Below are 25,042 nucleotides of genomic sequence, written 5' to 3'. Positions count from 1 at the left end.
CGTGTAATTTGCGATTCTTACTAAATATTATTTTCTGATTATAGCATCTAGGTTCAAATTTCCAGGTACATACTTAGTTTAGCTAAACTTTAATATCCAGAAAAATGTAAATATTTATTTTAAAATTATGTAAATATTCACTTGTGAATAATTTTTATAATATTTTTTGTTATTTATTTTATTTGAAATAAACACCGTTATAATAATTTTTACTTATGTAGTTTTTATTATTCTTTTATTTCACGCTTTTGAATGTGCAACGAATTTGATAGCAATTTTGATAAATGTAACAATTTAAAACTAAGGTAGTTAATTGTTACTTGATTCTAACTAACTGAGCAGGTGGCTAATTATTTTAACTACAAACACCAGAAGCGTAGAAACTTCCATATTAGTGGTAGTAATGGAATGGGACCCCTACACGTTTAAGGGAAAGCAGGACCCTGGTTTCTCACATACATACGTAAGAAGAAAATCGTTAATAGTACAAGCAAAAAAGTTTAAAATTTTAAATAATTATCCTGTCCGATTTTTCAACGAGACGATTAGGAGAAAAGTAGTAGTAGTAGCTTTTAAGAAAACATACTTTGGAAAAAATCGGAGTGTTAGAAGTTGTTTTAATAATGCAAGTTTCATCAAATTCCGAAACCAAATTTTTTTATAGATTTTTTATTCAAAAAAGTATTTGTCTATACGCTATTTACGATTATTCAGACCAAAAACGTAAAAATCCAGCTCATTTTATCTTCAAGATGAACATTTTTCGAAATATCTTTAAAACTTCTCCGAAATAAAAGTTTATCGCACAGGAATTCTCTATAGGTAAAAACCGATTTTAGTTTAGTTTTTTTTTTCATCAAAACTTACCCAAAAGTACCAAAAGTTGGGCCTCGATTTAAAAAAAATGTTTAGACAGTAAAAGGAATAAAATTAAGGGAAACATTACATTTTAAGTTCACAAAGTCGAGTTTTATTATTTTTTAAATTTGTATTTTTGTGAAGGAAATACATAATATATCCTCTTTATTTGAATTGTGAAACTATCGCAAAGTTTATCTTCTTTACCTTTTGATTTTGAATAGAATAGTTAGTGTTAAATTTGATAGATGGCAGTGAAGTCAAAATGACTGCATTGAACATAGTACAGATATCTCAAATAGGCATCAAATTACGACATACGTCATGACAAAAGTATGTGATCATATAACGGTAGTGAAACAAAGACCATATAATAATATGTTGTTGTAGTTTTAATAATCAAGGACTTTTTTAATGCTTTTATGTACCGTTTCGTAGCCATTTTATTATCTATAATATAGATTAGAAAACATTGTGAAATATTAATTGTAAAAATACAGTTTTATTTGTGTATAGTGCTACAATAATTTGTATAAAGTAATTTTATAAACTAAATTTTAGTTTTTGTACGGTAATTAAATATATTTAAATAAAAAAAATGGGTCGAAAAAAGAAGAAGATGTCAAAGCCATGGTGCTGGTATCCTTTTTTGATAGTTTGATTGGAGGCCAGCACAAGCTGTGCCATGTTACCTATTTTCAGATCGATTTTATTTTTAGCTCATTTCTAAAAATATATATTGCTTAACATACATAATTCAGGTACTGTAATCGTGAATTTGACGACGAAAAGATATTATTACAACATCAAAAAGCAAAACATTTTAAATGTCACATATGCCATAAAAAATTGTATACGGGTCCGGGTCTATCTATACATTGTATGCAAGTGCATAAGGAAGCTATAGACAAAGTTCCAAATTCGTTGCCAAATCGTTCGAATATTGAAATAGAAATATATGGAATGGAGGGTATACCACCAAATGATCTTAAAGAGCATGAACGACAAAGGTCTGGAGGTGGCAGGGATTCTGGTAGTGAAGATGATGAACCAGCTCCTAAAAAAACAAAACCAGAAGGTTTATTGGGCACTGCTCCTGGGCCATTACCATCTGCAGCAGGTATGATGACAGGAATGATGCCCCCTATGCCTATGGGACCTATGGGGCAATTTCCGCCACATATGCCACATCATATGATGGGGCACATGGGTCCTCCTTTTATGGGTCATCCTGGGTAAGTTTTTTTAAAATAATATAACATATTTATTTTATTTTAATAGTAAGTGGAATATAAATTTTTTGTTTATTTTTGATTAGTTATTTATGTTAATATACGTTGTAACTTCATTTTAGTATGCATTCTGATTTCTGTTTTGTAGGTTACCGATGATGGGACCACCAATGATGGGTCCTGGTGGTCCACCTGGTCCTCCTAAACCTCTATTTCCTAGTGCGGCACCATCTACAGCCGCTTCATCGCCTGGCATGCCTTCAGCACCTGTTGGAGCTGATTTTAAACCACTTACGACACAAGCACCAACGTTTAGTAGTGCGACAATAAGTGCACCACCAACCACGAACAATGGTGATACAAATAAGGGTACAAATCTTATAGCAACAACGGGTGCAGCTAGTAAAATAATTCATCCACAAGAGGATGTATCGTTAGAAGAATTAATGGCAAGAATGCCAAAATATCAAAAATCAGTGCCTGCCAAAAAAGAAACAGAGTCCCCAAGACAACAAAGTACGCCAACATCCGAAGTAAGTAAATAAAGCTGCAATACAAATTATAATTGCCCTTATTTTTTATTATTATGCTCTCTGCTAACATTTTTAAACAGGAACATTGATTATTTCAATTCTCACATGTTTCCTAACTCCATTTAACGTACGTTTTTTTCCGAATTACGGGCTGAAATTCTAGGAGGAAAAATAAAAATGTTTATTTCACCAATAATGATTCTACCTTGAAATGGCATTAATATTCACTGAGGATTTGATTTAGTGTTCTAAAAAATCAAGGAAATGCATAGTAAATTGAAAAATCGGAAATGAAACGAGGAAATGTAATCGAAAAAACAGTCCAGCCAAGGAATTGACTTCTCGTCAGTTGATTTTTATTGTGGTCGGTGGAAAATGTTTGTCTGTACTTGTGTTTTTTCGATTTACCCCAATACGGTGGGACAGAAGTAACTTACTTCCGGACATCACATTCTCTTTATTGAACATTTAAAAAAACTATTGGATTTTATATTTTGGGCAATTCTCAGCATTTTTTTATCCTTGACATTTTTTACCTTACCTCACCGCTTTCGAAAGAAAAGCATTTGAAAAACAAAGATGCGAATTTTCGACAGCAAATCGTAGAAAATAAAGATTAACGATTTTGCCCAAAATAAAGATTATTTTGTGGTTCCGGTGGCAATTTCTTTTTTCAATTTTCACTAAACCTATTAACCATTTTCAATATATAAGCGTTTAAAAAAAAAAAAATTATCGATTTTTTCCGAAAATTTGTTTATTGACGAAAATAAACATTATTTTGTGGTTCTGGTCAAAAATTTGATGTGAAAACTATATGATTTTATATTTTGGACAATTCTACACACTTTTTAACTCGTGGCATGTTTTTAACTTGACGTAACCGTTTTCCATATATCTGCTTTTGAAAAAAATATTAGGGATTTTTGCTGAAAATTGGTTATTGACAAAAATAAAGATTATTTTGTGGTTCTGGTCAAAAATTAGACTTGAAAACTACAAGCTATTATAGTTTGGACCATTTTAAACACTTTTCGATTCAAGACATTTTATCTTACCTCGCCGATTTCGATTTATAAGTGTTTGTGACCTTGAAATAATATTTAAATTCGTAGAATAATTATAATTTTCTTGATTTGTTTATAGCAACAAGCAGCAGTGAATGCTGCTCACCAAAAACAAGCTGATGATCTCAATCGTGCTGTGTTAATGCACCAACAACGTTTTCCAGCACGTCCACCTGGTGTTCCATTTTCAATGGGTATGCCGGTCTCAATGGCCGGTGGTCCCGCCACAACAATGGCTTTAATTAGTCCAATGAGGCCGACAATGGCACTTGCACATCATCCTGGTCTTATTCATGGAGGTAATTTGATGAGGCCACCCCCAATGGGGCTACCACCAGGTTAGTTTCTTTCTTTTATTTTCAATGTATTATCACAAAAAATGGAAACGAATTTTATATATTGTGTAAAATATAAATTTTTTTGAATCGAGGAATCATCTCGTTTCAAAACGACCAATGATTAAGCATTTAATTAGGGTTTTATACGTGTGTTTATTTTTTTAATTTTTTGTTTTTATTTTTGGCTAAATGTTTTGTTTTAAAAAATGAACTTTTATTAAAAAAAAAGATGGAAATATTTTTTAAGAATTTTTTTTAGTTTGCAAACTAAAAATTGACACTTACGTTCAACAAATTGAGTTTTTCTTCCAATGTTTCAACCTAACGATGAATTTATCATCCCTTTTTATGGAATTTATCTACAGCTTCAAGATTTGGTTCTAAATTTTATTCTGCGTCTTCAAACTCTTGTTTGAAATAATTTAAGGTACAGTCCAAATTTGCACCCGACATACTGCGCACAATCCATTAATTTTTCTGTTTCTAAACTAATGAGATCAAAGGTGTTTTTTCATGTTAACGCTAGATTTGCGTCGAAGATTATGTGACTCGGCACCTTTGTAAAGTTTCAGTAATTATCCGTTAAATATACAGTTTTTGGTATATTTAACGGTGCTTTTATTTGTCGGATGTAAAACAGAACTGATGTCATAGATAGCAAATTTAGCAACTCCATAGAATTTTAAAAAAATAGTATTATGTAGCACATGTTACCTAAAAGATGTTACATTTTCTACCTATGGCACCAGCTCTGTTGCTTCATCTTACCAATAGCACGTAACAATAGGAACTTTTTCCTAAAACGAAGATTAAACTAAGAGATCATTCTTGTGTCTAGTTTACCTTGATCGGGTAGTTAGCCAAGCAGATGTGCTGTAAAGATCAGAGAAATTTATGCAGTACAATTCATAGCAATTATGTTTCTGTTATGTTAATTTATGTTCATAAAGAGGAAAGGGGCTTGTGGGATTTTAATAGTAAGAAAGACTATCTAGCGATAAAAAAAATTACTGTATGTGTTAACTTGTATAGATATATCATATTTAACGGAAATGTTGTTTACAATATTATATACTGCATACCATACATAATACATAAATATATGACTAATTTGAGATCCGCCCGCTTTGCTGGGCTTAAAAGTAAAGACCACTGCGTCATAGCCTCCACCTCTCTTGCTTTCACTCAAAATAGGGGTAGGAATTGTTTTACACAGGTAAAATATATGTACAGATTTCAGTTTTTTTTTAAATATTATATAGTCTTGATTCATTGAGTGATCAGGTGGCCATGGATTGTATCTCATTGTATCATTTTTACGCGATGGCGTAGTAATATACTAAATTAATTTTTTTTAAATTTTTGTTTGTTTGTTAATAAATTTATAAATTATAGCTCATGTGTTAGTCTGATGTATGAGTTATATTGCACAGTTTCATTCAAATCTATTCTGTAGTTTTTGCGTGAAAACGTAACAACAAACTAACAAACAACCTTACTTTCATATTTATAATATATGGGGATAGCGACAGGGAAGGAATAAATAATTTTAACAAATATTGACAACAACAAAATTGTTAATGAATTATAAAACATTAAAATAAATGTTTTAATTAGAGTCCCTATTTTTTAATTAAACGAGCAGTTCTTTTATATATATATTTGGAATCTCTTGGAGTTTTGGAGGCGAAAAATCAATCTGCCTAAGTTTCATTTTTAGGAAACGTCGTTATATCTCGGAAACGGGTATAACGACTTTCATGTAAAATGTAGTATGCAGGGGTTTTGGTGGCGAAAAATCGATCTAGCTAGGTCATTTTTAAAAAACGTTGTTTTATTTCGTAAACGGTTCCGGAACGGTTTAAAAATCGATCTAGCTTGGCTTCAAAATAACGAGCAAAGCTTGGTCATTCAGGTACTGTCGTTTAAGTAACGTTGTAGTATGCCAATGGCAACTCTTTAAAAAAAATGATATCGCGACTTAAGTATATAAATTATACGTACTAAATTTATACAAACTCAAACTACAAAATTTTTATAATAAAGTATCGCAATTATAAAAGTTGCCTATACATTCAATTAAAAAAATCAACTAAATTTAACAGGTATGCGAAAATTTCCATTGCATAATGGTTAAAATGAATTTTATAAGAAAAAATGTTTTGTCGCTAGAAAAGTACTCGTGCCAGTAATATTCGGTCCAAAAATTTATTTTTAAGGTGTAAAATTACATACTTGGCTCATTACTCACTCGACCATTGTTAACTAGATATTATATTTAAATCTGAATTTCAATAAAAATCTGTTGAACGAAAGTATCTTACGATTTTGTTTTTAAGTAAAATTTTTATTTTTTTTATTTTTTTTTCAACAATTAACAATTTAACATTTAATTTTTATGTATATTGTTACTCACTTAATACATAAACGTCGTCAATTATATCGCATTTATTTTGAAAAAGACATATCTTAATAAAAAACTATGTAGTAGAAATGTTTATTTAAGGGGAGTATGAAATCTATTAAATACTTCTTAGATTCAAAAAAATTTAGATTTGCGTTGTAAGCGTCTTCTCTATTAAAATGTTGGTTTTATTTTTGAAATAAAACCAGCTACTAAAGTCGAATTATACTTACAAAGTATAATTCCCCAACATAACCTTCAAATAATTACAGTTTTCTTCACTATCGATAAGATTATTCATCTCTCCTTAAATATTTCATAATTTTTCTTTTCTAAAACTTATTAACAAAATAATGATTGGAAACGTCGTTATTAGAAAAAGAAAATTTAAAAATAGGAATTGTATTTTATATATACGTTTTTGTTATTGTTATATTTGAAAATTTATTCTTCAACACTAAAGATGTTTTTCTACTACTAACATTGCACAAAATATAGTTTGAAATAATTTAAAAAGAGAGTTATATGATTTTGTATGGTTCAGGGTTATTGTAAATGTTGGTGATTGTATGAAAAAGCGATGCCTAGCAGGAAAAGGTTCCTTGTTTGCAACTTATGAGTCAAATCTAGTCTGATAATTTTCATTTAGGTTTAATTAAACACAAATTAATTTATCGTGAGATCTGCATAATACACTAACAGCTTTGTCTCGTAGTAAAATATGTACAAAATAATAATCCAATCGGCAGATTAGAAAAAGTGGTGATAGGTGGGAAAAGATCGGAAGTCTGGGATATTGTTCAGGAATGGTTAATTAACATTGCCTCAATTTTTGGACTTCGAAGATCCTGTGCGAAAAGAGAAGAGGAGAAAAAGTACAATATTTTCGATTGTCCTTCGTTTTTATTTAAAAGTACTCCCATACTTTTTTTTTCGATTAAATTTTTTGTTAAATTTCTTATAATTTTCAAACATGTTTGTATGTAAATTCGTTACCGGAATATAGCGCTTCGAAAAAAGTAATTTTTTTAAATTCATGTTGCTAATTTAACAAAGATAACCAGTACAATGTTAGACATTGTAATCAGGAACCATAATTGCAACAAAATTTCATCATAATTCGGATCTTACAGAAAAAATAAAGTGGGAATCTGCATTTTTATCGAATTTTGAAAAATGATCTTGTTTAAAGCGCCATATCGGTAACGAATGGACATACAATCATTTTTTAATAGTCCAAATTTCAGAAAATTTAATTCTTTACAAAAAAGTATAGGGTTGCTTTTGCCGTAGGACTTAAGGAAAAAAAATTTTTAAAGAAAAACCGAAGGTGAATCGAAAATTATGCAGTTTTCTTTGCTCTCCTCTTTTTACACAGGATCCTTTGAGAAAATGTTCATTTACTATCACTGGACAACATCCCGAAGTTTCATTAACTTCCGACGTTTTTCTTTCTGTCGCTAAACAATAAATATTACATAAAATATTTATGTAACTACCAATTGCTATAATATTTTTTAAATTTAATGCACAAAATGAGCGCCGATAAACAAAGCTTCATCGAAAATTATATGTAGATTAATTTTCCGATGTTTATGGTGTGTCCGAGAAATTTGCAGTGATGTGACTAATCAAGATAAAATGATTAAAAATTTTCAATTTTTTCAAAATATATAACCCCCTTTTAAATTATTTATAATTTGTGTATAGAATTTAAAAATTACGAATAAGAAATAATAATTTGAATATCAAAATCGACTGTTTTTATACACCTATTAGAGGCTGAAATTTATTGGGTCGTATGAATAAAAATTAGTAAACACTTGCGAATATTAAGCTCTACATTAACTGCATCAACTGATTATCAATTAACAACAATCGCGATATTGATAATCGTTTTCTTCTTATTGATTTAATATCTACAAATTACCATCCAAATGCCGGAATCAGGTGAAATACAGCAGACGGCACCCATTCTGATACGAATAGTGTTACAACACTATTTCGGATTCTCAATAATTCAAATACAAAGTCATTACTTTTCGGCAAATAAAAATAGTATAATTTATTTTAGAATATAATAAATTAGGAAAAAGTCTTTCAAATTTTACCCAATGATTCAATTCAGCTAACCTCACAATCGGGGTTATGTCTATGTTATGAATATTAAATTTAACAAATCTTACTATAGCAAACGCTAGTGGCGCTAAATTTAAATTTAATCTTCCCTTTTTGTAGTTTCGGCCCTGATATTTGTTATTACCAAAGAAGTATAACTTCTTACCAGCGAACATTCTAAGTATGAAATCATATTTATAATACAAAAATGTTATGAAAATAAAATATTTAATTTGCAAAACATTTACTTACATTTAATCATACGACCCAATATTATTTTATTATTTTAGTACCTTAGTTGTACTAAATAAATTGATTAGCATAATAAAATTTATCAATTTATTATAATAATTGGGCGTCTTATTTTTGCCTTTTTGTAAAGTCCGTTTTTATTTTGTATATTTTTGTTAACGGGCATTCGCAGCTTAGGGTTACTAAAATAAGTTTGTGTGGAATTTTTAATTATATTTCGAAATAAGGCTACTTATCGAAAACAATTTAGAAAATTAAATTACATTTATTTCTTGATAATAATATTCTTTAAGTTTCTCATAACTTGCTTAATTTACTCTTCCATTTGCGTTTAAATATTAAAAAATAGTTTTTGTTACGATAAAATAACCAAAGTAAAATTGATCCATATATTTTTCTGGATTTAACATCATTAGCAATTATAGAGAAAATTTAAAAAGGTAATTTTAGAAAACAAGTATTTTCTAAGTATGAAAGTAATTTAACGAAGTGTGTCTTTTGAGTTAGCAATTCTATTAAGATTAAAAAATTACAAACATAATGCATGGATTGTCGATGCAACTATTTATTCTTTCGACAGCCCTTTTAATTTCTATCAGTACAATTATTCCAATTATCATATGGATTGTCGATAAAAAAAAAAACTTATCGTGTTTGGTTTGCTTAATAGTCTAGCCTATCTATTTTGAGCATAATTTTCGTTACTCAGATACAGCAAACCAATACATGTAAAAAGTCGAAAATTTTCCGTAGAATTCAATGCACTATTTTTTTATTATTTTTGTTTTAAATACGCTTCGTATCAAAAAAAGTTTTGTTCAAAAAATGTGTAAATTTTTATTTCGGATCAATCTATCCCAGCCCGACGTCAAAAATTAATTAATAAATAAATAAATCGCTTTTTTTTTGAAACGTCCGTATCTTTTTGAAAAAAATATATTTTTAAACGACACTTGAAAATTTTGCCCTTAATACGTCCAAGAAAAGCGTTTTTGCAAATTTGAAAAATATTGAAATGAAAAATTCCAATTGCTCATATACGCAAGCTTTTTTATTTACGCTTCTGTTATTAAAATTTTCTTCAACAGTTGTCTGAATATGTGCGGGTATTGCACGCTTGATTAATTGATAGGAAATATGCAAAATTTCGGTCGAAAAATCGGTAGTGAAACTTTGTGAAATACTATATTACTTATATTTTTACTTACTTTACTCAAAAATCGAACAACAATTATTTATCAAGATTCACTATAACTTAAGTTCCAAGAATTCAACTAACATTTTCAGAGGCTAATTTACAATAGATTTCCAAAAAAAAAGTGTTCTATATTACAATGTAGTGAAAACTTATTTAGTTTAGCTTTTCTCCATAACCCTTTTACCTATTTTGCGCATTTGGCATTAAAATTCCAAAAACACATCGTGTACGTAATTCCTTTCCACAAAACGGTAAGTAAGTATCGTCAAAATGAATAAACATGTTTCTGTTAATGTAAGAACTTTTTTTAAATTTAAATAAGTGGGCACATAATAAATTATGTGCTAAATATTAACAGAAACTTTTCATTTTTGCGGAAAAAATCATTTAGCCTCAGAAGTATAGAACACATTTTTTTGTGAATTTGAGCCGATAACAAGATATAGAGTCCGATAACTTTTTCATGGATCCATTTTTATTTTGAGTTGTACACACAAACACCAAAAATTAATCGCAAATGTTTTTTAAGTAAATATTGAAGGCACTTTCAAGTTAAAGTTTGGACAGAACTCAAAAGTTACTTTAAATTTTTGTTAAACGGTAAAATAAAATAAAAATTTTTGTCTTTGTAAAAAAATTTTCTCGTAAGTCTGCTTCCCTTTCGCGATCATGCTACCCTAAAAGCATTCATTCTACTCAGCAATTCGCTTTTTTCAAGTTTTCTGCTTTCTTTATGTTTCCGCTTCAAAATTAGTTTTAATCCCCCCATTAGACTTAACTATTTTTTGAAAATTTTCAAACTTTTATGATTTCATGTAATTTTATGATACTTCTATGATAATAATCAATTTCCATTTGAAACTTTAATTTGCCTTTGCAAATAAATCTTGTAATCTCTATCACATATCCAATTATTTTTTAAAGACGATAGTGATGCGCCATCTTTTATGTCGGTATGTGAACATTGCATAACTTTGGAAAAACAATCGATTTCTGTACATGAAATTTTTTTTTTCAATTTTGTCCTTTGCAATTTATTTGGACTAGTTTTCGAATACAACATCAATCAAGTGCCCGCTTATATTGCCCCAAAAAAAATGTGTTCTTTTTGCTGCGTTTTGCCTCAACAGTCACCTTTTGGACATTCAGTGGCGTTTCATGGATCTCGTGTGGATTCTTAGTTCCCTAAATGAGGCATTTTTTCTTATTAACGCCGTCAGATAGTGTAAAATAGACCTCACCGGTTATCGAAATTATCTTGCTTTCAAAAATCCGGTTCATTGTCAATTTCGCTCTCGGGCAACGTCTCTTTGACAGATTCAACCAATTCATTTGCCTTGATCGTAGATGAACGGCATGTTGATGTACTCTCCCTGTCCCGTGCTAAACAAAATTTGTCAACGAACGACGAATAGTGTTGTCATGCGGTACCTGTTGACCACGATACTTTCGGCGATATGCAAGCTGAGTTGACACAATTGGACGACTGTTTTCAATATTTAGCGTCACTATTTCGGCGTAAAGCGATTTATTGTTAAAATTGTACTGAATTGACGTTTCAAAAAATGTCTTAATCATCTCAAGTGCTTGACAAATGTTATCAATGTTTACATCTCAAAATAAAAGATGGCGCATCCTGTTTTGGTGCATCGATCAGTATATTGAGTCTTCATTTCGGCCGAGCTTACCCTTTATCTTCTCTACAAAACTTTGCCATTAGTGCCGCCAAATTCATAAAAAATATTTTTAAATTTTCTTTTTAATTTATATTGTTTAGTGTGCTTATAACAAATTAATTAAAAATTCCCCCCACCAAAAAAAAAATTACTTTTATTATTTATTTTTTTTGTTTAATTTATATTAATTTATATATAAAAAAAAACATTATATATGGTATATGAACATGAGAGAGATGACCACCGAAGATGTTGTGATTATGTGTGAAATGTAGCCGTGTTTGTCATCGCGGGTGTCACACCACAGGTAGACCATAAAATCTCCGCTCTGTTCCATATGATTGTAATACTCTATATATATTATATAAATCTCACACCTAGATTGACAGTGTGTTTTTTGGCATGTCGCATATTATTATTATTATTATTATTATACCGTTGATATACATACATTTTATTATTAATTACCTGATATTATTATTAATTAATGCATATTATTAATTATAGACGTATTGTATATCATCTATTTTTTATTACTTACTCTTGAAGTATTTCGTACTGTTTGTTTTTTATTTTTTAAGTTTTTTTTTTAATTTTTATTTAATTTTATCTTTTTTTAAATATTTTATTATTATACACGCTTAGTCATTTTTGGTACGTGGTGTATTTTTTAAATTTTTATTTTATCAATTTTATTTTTTAAATTTATTTTTATTTTTATTGGTGAAGGTGTTTTGTTAGTGTGGAGTTCATTTTGATTGGAATGGATTTTTAATTATATGGTTTTTAGTTGAAACATAATTTGCGAATCAAATGTACACAATATTGATTTATAAAATTCAATAAATATAAATTGTAGCTTTATACATTATGCTTTCTAAGTTTTAAAAAATTAGTTGATCTAAAATGAACATCATTCTCACTTCGGATATATTAAATTCAAGTTTATCAAACGTTAATAGTGAGTTTGAACGTCAAAATCGATCACGTAGTCAGCTTATTTCGTTCTGGCACCTGCCTCAGTTGATAATCATATTCACCAGCCATTATGGATGTAGTTGTTTATTTATCAATGCCATGTCTTTTATTAAAAATGACTTAGGGAATTACTTTTAGTATGTATATCTTGAGATATCAACTTTCGATAGTAATAAACTTTTTTGTCGCTCATTTTTACAATTTGATGCTGGTCATAAATCTAGTTTTTCATTTAGTTTGAACCTTAATTTGACGCTAGAAGCCAGCGTCAACCGCACAGAAGTAATAACATAGTACCGTAAATTGGCCGTTCAAACGGTTGATCGTTATAGAGAGAGATCTAAAAAGAGATCTATGTGATATTATATTTTAGGTTAGGTATATTCTTAATATTATTGAAATATTAATATTTTGAATTTCTTATTTGAAAGTACAAAAATATTCAAAAAACTATATTCTAATTAATAGCTTCTGTTTTCAATGAAAATCATTTGCAGTAAATTGAGTCTGGCAGATTTTTGTATGTACGTGTTTATACAATAATTCAAAATATTCGCTCGTTGCCAGGCTGCAGGTTAAAAAGAGAAGAACGGACTTTTTGTTCTCTTTTTTAGCGGTCAATAATTCACTTATTGCTTTTCTTATGTCTTTAAACCTCTATGTTATTACTTCTGTGGTCAAGTGTCATCAACAGGTTAGGTTAGATTAAAGTGGCTACCCTAAGGGAAGACACACTTAGACCATAGGATCCATTGTGATACCGAAAAAGGGTTGGCCCATCTCCGACTACTACTCCGTGAATAATTTGGAGCTGTTTAGGAACAGCAGGAGTGCTTTGACGTCAACGGACTTCAAATTGGAGAGATCATCAAAGAAAGACTGGCTCTAGTGAGTCCACCTTTTCGTGACAAGAGCTGTGCAGTGACAGAGAAAATGAGACATTGTTTCTTCCTCCTCCACACTGTGACAGCTCCTACAGGTGAACAGCGTGCCTGCCACGTAGCCAGTGTTCTGTAGTAGCCGCAACATTGTTGCTAATAGACGCCTTTGGAATTGATGTAAGATCTTCAGAACGCCTACGATTTTACTCCGGCCATATCTGTCTTGTAGTACCACAAGTATGTTCCTCCCTTCCATCTACGATTGGCCTTTTTTAAGGTATCCTCTTCGAGGAGCAACTTTCAATTCGCAAATGGAACTCCCGGATGTCTATTGATGCTTGTGTCCGGCAGAATTGTGCCATTTATAGCAAGCCACACAATTCCCGGAATGTCCCTGTCATCACGAAATTTAATTCGATTTAAATTGTCAATTTTGTGTACATTTTATTTAAAAATACAACTTACTACCAAATCTTTGATCATTGCCCTCGGACACATTTACTATCATTTTACATTTTTGTCATGTATATATTCGATAATCGAAAAAGGGGTAAGTACGGGTTACAAACAAAACACAATCAGGCGCAATGATCAAAGAGTATTTTTTTAACATTTATATTTATTTGAAAAACATAGACATTTTTTTAATTTAGATAGTGGTAGAGATTTTACAAGTTGATAAATCAACAGACTGAACATTGTTTTGTTCGAAAAAAAGCTATTTATTAAAAAAAAAAAAAAATTATTTTAACAAAATAACAAAACGCTTTCACATGCATTTTCAAATTAATTGTGCTTTGATATAATATATAAAAAAAAATCAAAATTGTATAAACAAAAAAAAAAATCAATTAATTTTTACACGTCATGATAATTTGTTTTTAATTATTATCATTATTATACTTAATTAAAATGAATGCTTTATTAATATTAAAAATTAATCAATTATTTATTATGTGAATTAGGTCTGATCGGAATGCATCCAGGTATGGTAGCGTATGGAGCTCCAATGTTTCCAGGTGGTCCCATGTTAGCACCCATGATGCAGCCGAGATTTAGATGATCACCTGCCCCTTCGGGGGCCCTCTGGTTACTATACTCAGGGCCATGAAAATTTAAAACAATGTTGCAAAAAGAAAATTTATTGGCCCTACAATACAAATATAAATACATAGTCCATTATTTATATGAAAATAATTTCGACGTCAAAAAATAACAACGCAAGTTTTTAAAAATAAATTTTTTAATTTTTTTCTTTTTTTTTCGTTTACGTCTTTCAATAAATCGGAAGCTGTCCAGTTTGGTTTTTTTTTGTTTTAAAACTTGGAAGAGGTAAAATTGCGTTTTGAGATTATAGCGATGGAATCATAGTATTTAGTTTTGCGAAATTTTGATGCTGCTGCCGTGTTTTTTAATCATAGTGTTCTTAAATATTAATTTTCTTTCCAAAATGGCATTTAGTTATTTCCGGTGTTTGTTTCTTGCCATTAAATATTTAATTATGGACAAAGTGAATTAATTATAAATGTTCTTTTAATGATAATTCTTCGAATTTAGCACATTTCTAAGTGCAAATAATAAGCTGTGTAATCTTTCTAAATTTTATTGCTATGTTAATAAATGGCCCGAATTTAATATAACTTTTAAAAATAACGTGACTTCGATATTTTTTTAAGGTAGTTAGAGTGTATATTTTTTAAGTTTCGACTTTTTCTAATATAATAATAATTACTTCAAAATTAGAATTGTATTAAAAGTCTTGTCGAATTATTTTTCATTTCTTTCTTATTTTCGATAATCAGAACCCGGATTTAGAAATTTGCCGTTCCTAGGCTGTTACGGAAATTATTGCCCTTCCCCTCCAATCCAATGTCGCGGGTGGGTTTAGAAATAAAAAAAAAAGTAATGCACTATGTAAAAATTGTTATTTTATCGTTCGAAAAATTAAAAAAGTGAAGAAAAATATCTAGTTTAGTTAACGACCAAAGTCTTACGTTTACTTGATACTTAACCTCATTTTTTCATAATATTTTTTCCCTATTTTTATTTCAAACAATAAATTTTTCATGGTACGCCTTTTTTTCGAAGTTTCCGCCAAAATTTACTAAGCCTGCAAGGTAAATCCGATCCTGTCGATAATTGAGGTACTATTTTCAATCAATTTTAAGTAAATAGAAAAAATTCTCAGAAGTTGTAAATTTTCTGATTTATATTTTCTTATAAACATTTGGCTTCTTCGTCAAAATTTTGTTTTATGCAATCGATCGATTCAAAACTGATATTCTTTAAAACGATAAAGATTATTTTTGAAACTCTTACGTTTCTCCTAGAAATTATAATCTCAGAAATTTCAGATTGTGAATTTTCAATTTATAAACTAAAAAATATCCTAATTAAGTACATGGGGTTATTTAACTTCCATATTTTACTGAAATATTCGCGATAACTACCTTAATAAATTTTTCTCAATAAAATCGATAAATGCATGATTTTAGTGTAGTTAATTTTCATAATCGGAAAATATTATAAACATTTCGAAAATAAATTTAAAATATAAATAAATAATTTTCAAATATTGTTGACAGGTTGTGCTAAATAAAAATTGTGCTAAAAATAATGGCAGTAACAAAAAAAAAAAATACAAACGGTATGTAATTTAAAAAAGTTTTCCTTTTTCTTTTCTTTTTTCCAAAACCAAAAAATATTTTTTAAAATTAAAAACCGGCACAATATGTGTATTGGGCACACACACAATCACTCGCTTGGCTAAATATTTGGCCATTATTTACAGGTTAGTTTTTTTTATTTTTAATTTTCGACAATATCCACCGCAACTAAAAGTAATTTTTAATAATGTAATTTGAGAATTTCTTATAAAAATAATTTATATGCTATGAAAAATTGGAAATTTTTGTCGTTTCTAGAATTATACTTTTTTTTCCTATTTTCCAAATTTTCATTGCATTGAAAAATCTTTCATTAAATAAGAATTCAATTATTCAATAAAAAAGGAAATCATTAATAATTCAATTTTAGTAGATATAAAAATACTCTTCGAAAAAGGTATGGAGAAACTAGATTTTATTTTGGTAGAAAGAATCTTTTGACATTAAAACTGTACACGGGATCAAAGTTCTTGAAGAAAATTTTTCATGAATATATCTCCAACGGTAACTTTGACAGGAAAAATGAGACTGGGAATTTTGTAACTTAAAAAATTTTCTACGAATATAATCCCGCGAATTCTTTTTGTAAAATCACTGATATTGATCGAATTCCTTTTTGTCCGTTCAAAAAAAAAAAATATTATTTATTATATTAAATAACATTTTTTTAAATATTTTTTATTACTTTCAAATTATTTTTTCTTCTTTCTTTCAAATTATTAAAGTTCTATTTGAAATAAAAAATACTAACTTTGAGAAATTCATGAAAATCGATTTCATTAGAACAGCGAATTATGATAATACACAAGAGAGGCACTGTAAATGAGTCCCTAGCATCTAGACCAAAGGGTTTTCTAACCCTCCTTGAGAACAACCTGTTACCCGAAAGCGAGACTTCCGGGTAAGTGATGCCATTTTAAGCAAATGGAGCTTAAGGATTCTGTCAAGGTCAGATACCACGAAAAATGCACACAGCTTTTCTGTCAAAATTTCTCCCAGGGTTGATGGATCCAAGGTCTTGGATCCAAACATTCTAAATCTGACGCTCTTCAGATTTCCGCAGGTGCAAATAACATGTAAAGAGGTTTCATTGTCCTTCATACAGGTCCTACAAGTGGGATCATCAGAGATACTCAAATTTTGAAGGTGGTCAGATTCAATCGACAGTGTCCTGCCAAGAGTCACAACCCTAGCTGTCACATGTCCTTCGCAAAGTCTCAGTAATCAAAATCCAGTGTAATTTTTCTGTCTATTATTATTGAATAAAAATAGTTTATAAATTTTTTACTTATAACATTCCAAACAAAACTTTTGAATAATTGAATTATTATTGGAAAAACTTGAAATAAATCTGTATTCAAGGTAAGAAAAAGCCTTAATTTTCATATTGTACTAAAAACTTAAAATAAATATTTGTCAAATAATTCTGTTCAAAAATTTGGATTTTTTAAACTTGGAAAACTCGTTTCTGTAGTATATAACAAATTTGTGTAAAATTTTTCAAAATTAATAAGAGAAAAAAAATTAAAGAATTATTTTTGGAATATTTGAGACTGTATCTCGTTGTTATTAATTTTTATACACTTGGATAAAAATATTTATTAAAAATAATTAATTTATAAATTATAAAGTAATTAAAAATTAAATACATAATGTCAATATTTTATCCATGTCTCGCAGGTAGGTTAGGCTCTTCCTAATAAATAAATATATAAATAGAATTTAATAATTATATTTAAATAAATGTGTACACTTTTTTGAAATACATTAAGAATAAAAAAACTTCATTACCAATTTCGTCCAAATGGCTCTTTTTTATACAAATTGTCATAAGGTAAATTGTGATTTTTAAAAACCTTAATAGAAATATTTTTTTAATATTCTTTGTTCGTCTCAACCTAAATTGTTTTAAATAAATGATGATGAAGATTAATGTGCCAAGCAAAATTTTTGGCTTATGTTCTCTTCTGCTTTTCATTCACGGTGACGATCGATCTGAAGAATTTTGATCTTCGGTTTTTCCTAAAAGTTGTGGAAAATTTCGTACAGAATTTGGGCTTACTTCAGCAAAATTTTATATTGGACAAAATGAATCTATATCTGTTAAATAATGGGTGTTCCAATAAGTACGTCGGTTTTGTGTTTTAAAATAAAACACAATTGTCGTTGTTCCAAAATCCAATTAACAAAAAATTCGCTGCCCATGGTCTTCCGGGTTCAGTTTTTGAGTGAATTAGACTTTGTTAGCATAAGGTTTCAAATCTTTTGTTAAGAAGATTCGATGCATAGTGGTTGTGGAAACAACAATTTCCTGAACTCAATGTCGGATTGATTTTGCACGCACTGCTGCAATATTTTCAGTCTAGCGACGAATCAAGACGAGCGCGTGTTTTTTTTCTTTTCGTTTAAATTTTCTTTTCTTTTTGCAACGCATTTTCAGGACATTGAAACGCTTTTAAATAAAACATTTACGAAATTTTCTTTAAATAAAATTTTGTTCTCGCTCTCTGTTACCATACAAATTAAATTAAAAAACTTCGAAAGATAAATTAAAAGGCCGTCTTGAAAATTGAATTTTTAAATTTTTGTTTTCTAAGTACAAAAATTTCTACGAATAAAGAATATTAAAAACAAAATTTATTACACAGTTTCTACTTGCTAAAAAGTTTTGCTTTCAAACAAATACAAATAATTATTAAAAATGAAAAACCAATGTTTAAAAAATAATTATTCACACAGTGGGGATGTTTGTTAGAGAGTAGCGCTTTATTTAATGGAAGCATTTCATTCATCTCCATGGTGTGTTAATTCGCTGCTGTTGTTGGGGGCACTATTTTAGCTCTGTTGTAATTCACTATATTTATCTATTTAAAAACAAAAAAAAAATACTTTTAACTATTTTTAAACGACAGGCGATTCAATTTATATTGAATCACAGCGACTTTTTTTTTAAATGTTTCCAAAGCAATATTAAAAACAAGCAAATGGTTGTTTGTTGGTTTTTAATATTTTCTGCTGTTGGACTTTCAGCTCCCTGTTATATTAATAAATTTATTTTGAAAAATCACTTTTTTTTCTCCATTTAAAATACTACATTCCCGTTGAGGAAAAAAAGCTAGAAACATTAATTTCTGGACATGATAAAATAAGAAGGGGATAAACTGGCGATGCCATACGTTGTGCGTTGCGTGGTGCGTAATTTTTTCATTAATGATTAACTTGTAGAAAAAAAACTTGAAGGAAAGATTCAAAGAACCCTGCAATATTAGATAGGAAAATAGCTTTCTGTAAAACTTTTCGTAATCCGTCCTAAAATGTTTTTTGGATGAATCTGATCAAAAAAAGCTCTCACGGCCACAAAAATTTTTAACGAGTAGAAAACTATTGGTTAAAAAGTTTTGTGGCCGTGAAAGCTTTTGATCAGAATGGTTCAAAGAACACTTTAGGGTGGTTTTGAAAAAAATTTCACAGTAAGCCATTTTCATATCTAATATTGCAGGGTCCTTTCAACGGTTATTACCGCGATCATTGTCAAAAGGAAAATCGTATCGGATCGTTCATACCTCAGTCGCAGATACCTCATTCTCCCTTCTTTAAAATGATTTCATGTAAACAGAAATTAATTTCTTCGTAGATTTCTCGTCTCTGGGAGAGTAAATCTTATAATTAAATAAATGTTTTTTTTTGTTATAATCAAAAATTTCTCAATAGATTTGTTTCTATAACAGGTGATTGTTAAATTTGAATTAGAAGGATGGTTGAAAATACTTTTGGTTAACAATATACATTTTAATTTCAAAATTATTTTGAAAAAATTGTGGTTTGTATTTTTTTTGATTCAAAATTGGGGAAAAATAATTTGAATAATTGTATCCTTTTATCGTATGCAAATTGACAACAATCACAGCGTTGATTAAGGGCAGATAAATATGATCTACTTAATTTACAGACGCTGTTGGGCTGATTAGTCTCCTGTCATAATTTTTCTTTTAGTACTCTCACAATATCAGAATATGGACAAGGCAGGCGATTGGTAGTCTATACAGTTCTACCAATCACAGTGATTTATTACTGTTGGACTAAAATTAAAAAATAACGTCCCCTGTCTTTTTTTTTATTTAAATTTTTTTGCTTATTATGTCTATTAATTAATTAATTATATTAGAGAGGTTATTGATTATTAAAAAAAATATATATTGTAATTTTATTGTGTAATGTGTAAAAAAAAAATTCGAAATCACAAAATCTTTACTCTCAGTTTTCAGTTTTTATTTGTTGTTAAGAATTTTAGATAATTCTTGATATGTATTTGATAAAAAAAGGAAATAAAAATCTTTGTTTAGTAAAATTTTTGTTTTGTTATTTTATCGTCCAGGTTTTTTTTCAGAAACATAAGTAATTCTTCAGAAAAATGAAAAAATGAGTTTGAGCTCGTAGATAAGTAACTTAGGTCAACTAGGTCTTGGGTCCGTAGGATCCACCTTGTAAACCGATAGAGATAGAACAAAAGTTTAAATGCAAAAAATGTTCCTTACAAAAAAATAAACAAATTGAAAACATCTTTTCGTAAACATCACTGTTTACTCGTGAGATCGCAAATTAAGACAGAATTTTGATGTCCTTTTTCTCTAAAACTATAAAAGATAGGCAGTTGAAAGCAGGTAGCTTCAACTAGTGGTCTTGTGAGACATTCTCGAAAAAAAAATTTTTTAATAATTCTTTCGAAAACCAAAACAATTGTGTTAGTTTTTTAAAATTTTCTAATAATAATGCTGCACTGACTTTTAGCACTTTCTATACAGGCTATTTCAACAGTTAAAGTCAATCTTGTTTTCACTTGTTAAAATTTTTTACAAATTATTACGTTTGAAAATTCGCTACTTTTAAACAATTTCGAAAAAACTGAAAAAAGTTTTTCGCTTATGATAATTATTTTCTAAGGCAATTTTAATCCAAAAATTATTAAAATCGATGTTATTTTATCGCCGGACTTTCTCAGAATTTAAGGTCACCAATTCCATGAATTTGATTGAAAGTCTTGTGTAATATACGTCATTTTCGTCATTTCAAATTCATAAAATAATGTTTTCATCAAAATTGGATTTTAAACAAATTTGCGAAATTTTGTGTCATCGATATTATCGAAATTCATTTTCTGAGGTCGGATAAATTGGTGTCGTGAGTTTAGTCACAAACATTTTTCAATTTTTCCCTTGAAATAAATTTTATTCAAAAAGTTTCCTCAGGCTATTGAACTATTAATAATTATTAATTAACAGAATCAGAAAATTTTATACGATTTTGTATAAAAAATTGTTTTTCCGTAAAAAGAATTAATTATGAATGAATTAACTTTCAACGTCTGGTAGAGAATGGTTATATCTACACAAGGTCATAGGTTTTTCTGGTTTATTATATAATTCATATTAAATTTTTATATTACTAATACTTATTTCTTTCTGAATAGAATTCAGTGGGAAAATACGTCACTACGCATCAAAAATAACTTTGTATGGATATTTGATATTTTCCTATGAATGTATGACACATAACCGTGATATAATTTTATGTGACCACAAAAATAAATTAGATTTCCGTGTTATATATTAAAATGCCTTCAGTGAAACAGGAGGTGTATTAAACTCCATATCCTACACGGCTGAAACTAAAATTCTTTTCTTCGAATATCAGCCGAAATAATCTAATTAGGAGTGACAGTGAAGATAATTTCCCTCCAAAAATATCAATCGATTGATCTACATTTAGAAAAACTAATAGTAATTTTCTACAACAGATTTAAAAAATAAAATGATCTTTTATTTTTTTTGCCAAAGTTTTAATAAAAGAATGGGCTATTAATTTCACATGTAGGTAGCTTCGTTATGGCGAAAGGTTATTTTGGAAACATTCTGGAGAATGAAACATTTTTGAGGACTCTGAAAATATTTAACTGCGTCACAATCTTATAATTAGTAAATCAAATTAATTTCTTTTTAGGGTTCCGTACTTAAAAGGTAACTAACGGAAACCGAAATAGTTAAAATATAGCCAGAGTGTGTATTACTATTGCCGCTATCAACATGGGTCCCGGGAGGGGGTGCACTTGCTATAGAAAAATATTGGCTATAACAAAAAATAATAAAAATTGCGAATCCCAAATGATCGCCAAGTAAATTTAAAAAAAAATTAAATCATTGTATATTCAATAATTACACTGGTGGGTCATTTTAATCTATGCATCTGAATATTTCGCCATAGGCACCACATATTAAAAATGACCAAAACAGAAATTGTAGAGTTAGATGGGGGACATCATGTTCTGACATCAGATTTGATCTTGTTCTTAGGGTTTCTTTAATAGTCAATTTAGATCCTTAACGGTAAGAGATAGAATAACACTTTAAATTAGAAAATGGTTCTTCATAAACTAACATTTTTTAACTAAACTATTTTTTCGAAAATCGTCAGCTTTCGGAGGAAATGCGACTTAAAAATATGTCATTATTGCATTTAATCGAAAAGAAACACGCTAATTACGGAAAAATGCTTTAGCCAAAAGTTGTCAAGGACCAATAGAGGACATTCGCCTGTGTTCTTGACTTTGACCTACAGTCCTACAATTATCGATAAATTTTAAGCGTATTTTCTTTCGATTAAATGAAATAATTACATATTGTCAAATCGTATTTCCTCTGAAAGCTAACGTTTTTCGAAGAAAAAAAATGGCTACTAAAGAAACCCGAAGAACTAGGTTCAATCTGATGCCAGAACATGATGCCCCCATCAAACTGTACAACTTTTGTTGACAACTTTTTTGTATAGGTGGCGCCTCTGACGAGATATTCAGTTGCATAGATTAAAATGCCCCACCCTGTATATGGTAGCTTACTTTTAATGCATACTTGTAGTGTGTGTTGCCTTATTAAACATTTAGCTATATTACATTAGATTAATAATTACATATTGTTATAGCGCCTGTCTTGTTTCTTTTACAAAAGTATTTAAAAAGTACCTAGTGTTATATCTTGTACGATGGTTCGGATTCCTTCATGTGGGAGTCCGACTCGCACTCAACCGATTTTATTAAATAAAAAACAGAAAAGTAAAGTGACCCGAATCTTTAAAAAACAATTTTTCCATCTCGTGACACCAGACAAATTTTAATTGTTGGTTTGTCTTCTCTTATGAGTTACGTAACCGAACTGACGTTCAAATGGTTCTGAAGGTCAATTTCAAAGTCTGAACTAAAATATGAGCCTCCTTAGATCCTAAACACTTTTATTTAAAACTTTTTTCTGTATCTAACTTATTTTTTAAGATATTGCTTATTAAAGGATGGCTTATAAGGACTTAAAGTGATTTTATGGAACATTCGATATAAGTGGGATTTTAACATTCAACTAACTATTATAGTTATTTTTTCTTTAAATAACTATAATTTTGTATTGGTTAGTTATTCAGTTATAAATTTATTTTTATTGCAATTGCATTTTGCATAAAAAGATTTTTTATTTTAGATGTTTACATAACATAATTAAGTGCTTATCTTGATAATTAAATGCAAGAGTTAGTCAGAAAAATATAAATATTCATTCAACTTCACAGTAATTTAGATTTGAGAAGAATATTAACAACCTGTTTAAAAAAATGTTAAAATTTATTTTTAATTAGTTTCTTAAAATTAGGTTAATTTATTTAAAAGATTCATTCTTTGACAATTTCATAAATTTAATAACATTTAAAAAATTATAAATGAAATGCTAGTAGGTATTGTTATACTAGGGTTCCTCATATCAATCGGCTTATATAATTCTCAAAAGCTGAAAAAATTGTATTTTTTATATTTAGTGCCCAAATTTAGTAGAATTCTATACTTGATTTATCAAAATTGGATAAAATTAAGATGTGATAGAGCGAAATTCAATTTTTTGGATTTTGATGACGTCATTAAGTTTAAAAAAAATCGATCTTTTGATAACACAGGCAAATTTGATCCAATCTGAATGGAAGTTTTTTTGAAACCCACTAATTTTGGGTCAAACTTTTCATCTCTGATATTAATTTTTCGCTAACATTCACCATTGAGCTTAATATCGGAAACAGGATCGCACATTCTTGAAACCTATGGAAGCTAGCTTCAATTTGACCTCAAATTTGAAAAGTATGACCCAAATTTAGTAGGATCCCATACTTGGTTTATCAAAATTGGGTAAAATTTGGATGTGATAAAGCCAAGTTCAATTTTTTGGATAATGATGACCCCATTAAGTTAAAATAAATCGATATTTTTGATAAAACAGGCCTTAACTCTAAAACTTTGGCAGTCCTAGTTGTTTCATATTTAAACAAATTAAGAATATCTCCGTTCAGTTACCTCTTCTATTTCTCTTAAATAAAACAAATTATAAATAATTTCTAAAAAAATCGGTGAAAAAAATAAAATTTCTAAAAAATTTAATTATATTTGGATTTAGCAGGTTTTTTTTTTTTAAATTTTGTATTTAGGCTGATTTTTTGTGCGAAATAGTGATACTTTATTTAAAAAAAATTTACCAAACCTGCCGTGTAGGGTATCAAAATAAAGGAAATTAAATATTTAACCGAACATTCTATGTCTAACGCCCTGCAGATTTCTGCTGGTTCAAATAACATGTATGGAGATTTCGTCATCCTCCATACAGGCTCTACAAGTGGGATCATTAGAGATCCCCATGTTGTGTCAAGAGTCCCACCATTCTTCTCAACTGTGTTCTAGTAAGTTTTATTCGAGCACAGTCGAATGGCCTAGCTGTGGTTATACACAGTTTGGCCCGTCGCATGTCCTGCACAAAGTCCCAGTAA

General features: G+C 29.1%; 1 protein-coding gene across 1 annotated transcript; it reads left to right on the top strand.

Moving 5' to 3' along the window:
- The first annotated feature begins 1,340 nt into the window (after positions 1–1,340).
- On the top strand, positions 1,341–14,752 carry LOC123292502 (BUB3-interacting and GLEBS motif-containing protein ZNF207). Its single transcript, XM_044873210.1, has 5 exons — positions 1,341–1,497; positions 1,620–2,093; positions 2,239–2,623; positions 3,770–4,028; positions 14,501–14,752. Exons 1-5 carry the CDS (start codon positions 1,457–1,459, stop codon positions 14,596–14,598), a joined length of 1,257 nt encoding a protein of 418 aa, XP_044729145.1. The 5' UTR covers positions 1,341–1,456; the 3' UTR covers positions 14,599–14,752.
- Positions 14,753–25,042: the final 10,290 nt, after the last annotated feature.

The sequence above is a fragment of the Chrysoperla carnea genome, chromosome 2, assembly GCF_905475395.1.
Source record: "Chrysoperla carnea chromosome 2, inChrCarn1.1, whole genome shotgun sequence".
NCBI lineage: Eukaryota > Metazoa > Arthropoda > Insecta > Neuroptera > Chrysopidae > Chrysoperla > Chrysoperla carnea.
The sequence above is the reverse complement of the archived record's forward strand: the minus strand, read 5'-3'. Positions and strand labels throughout refer to the sequence as shown.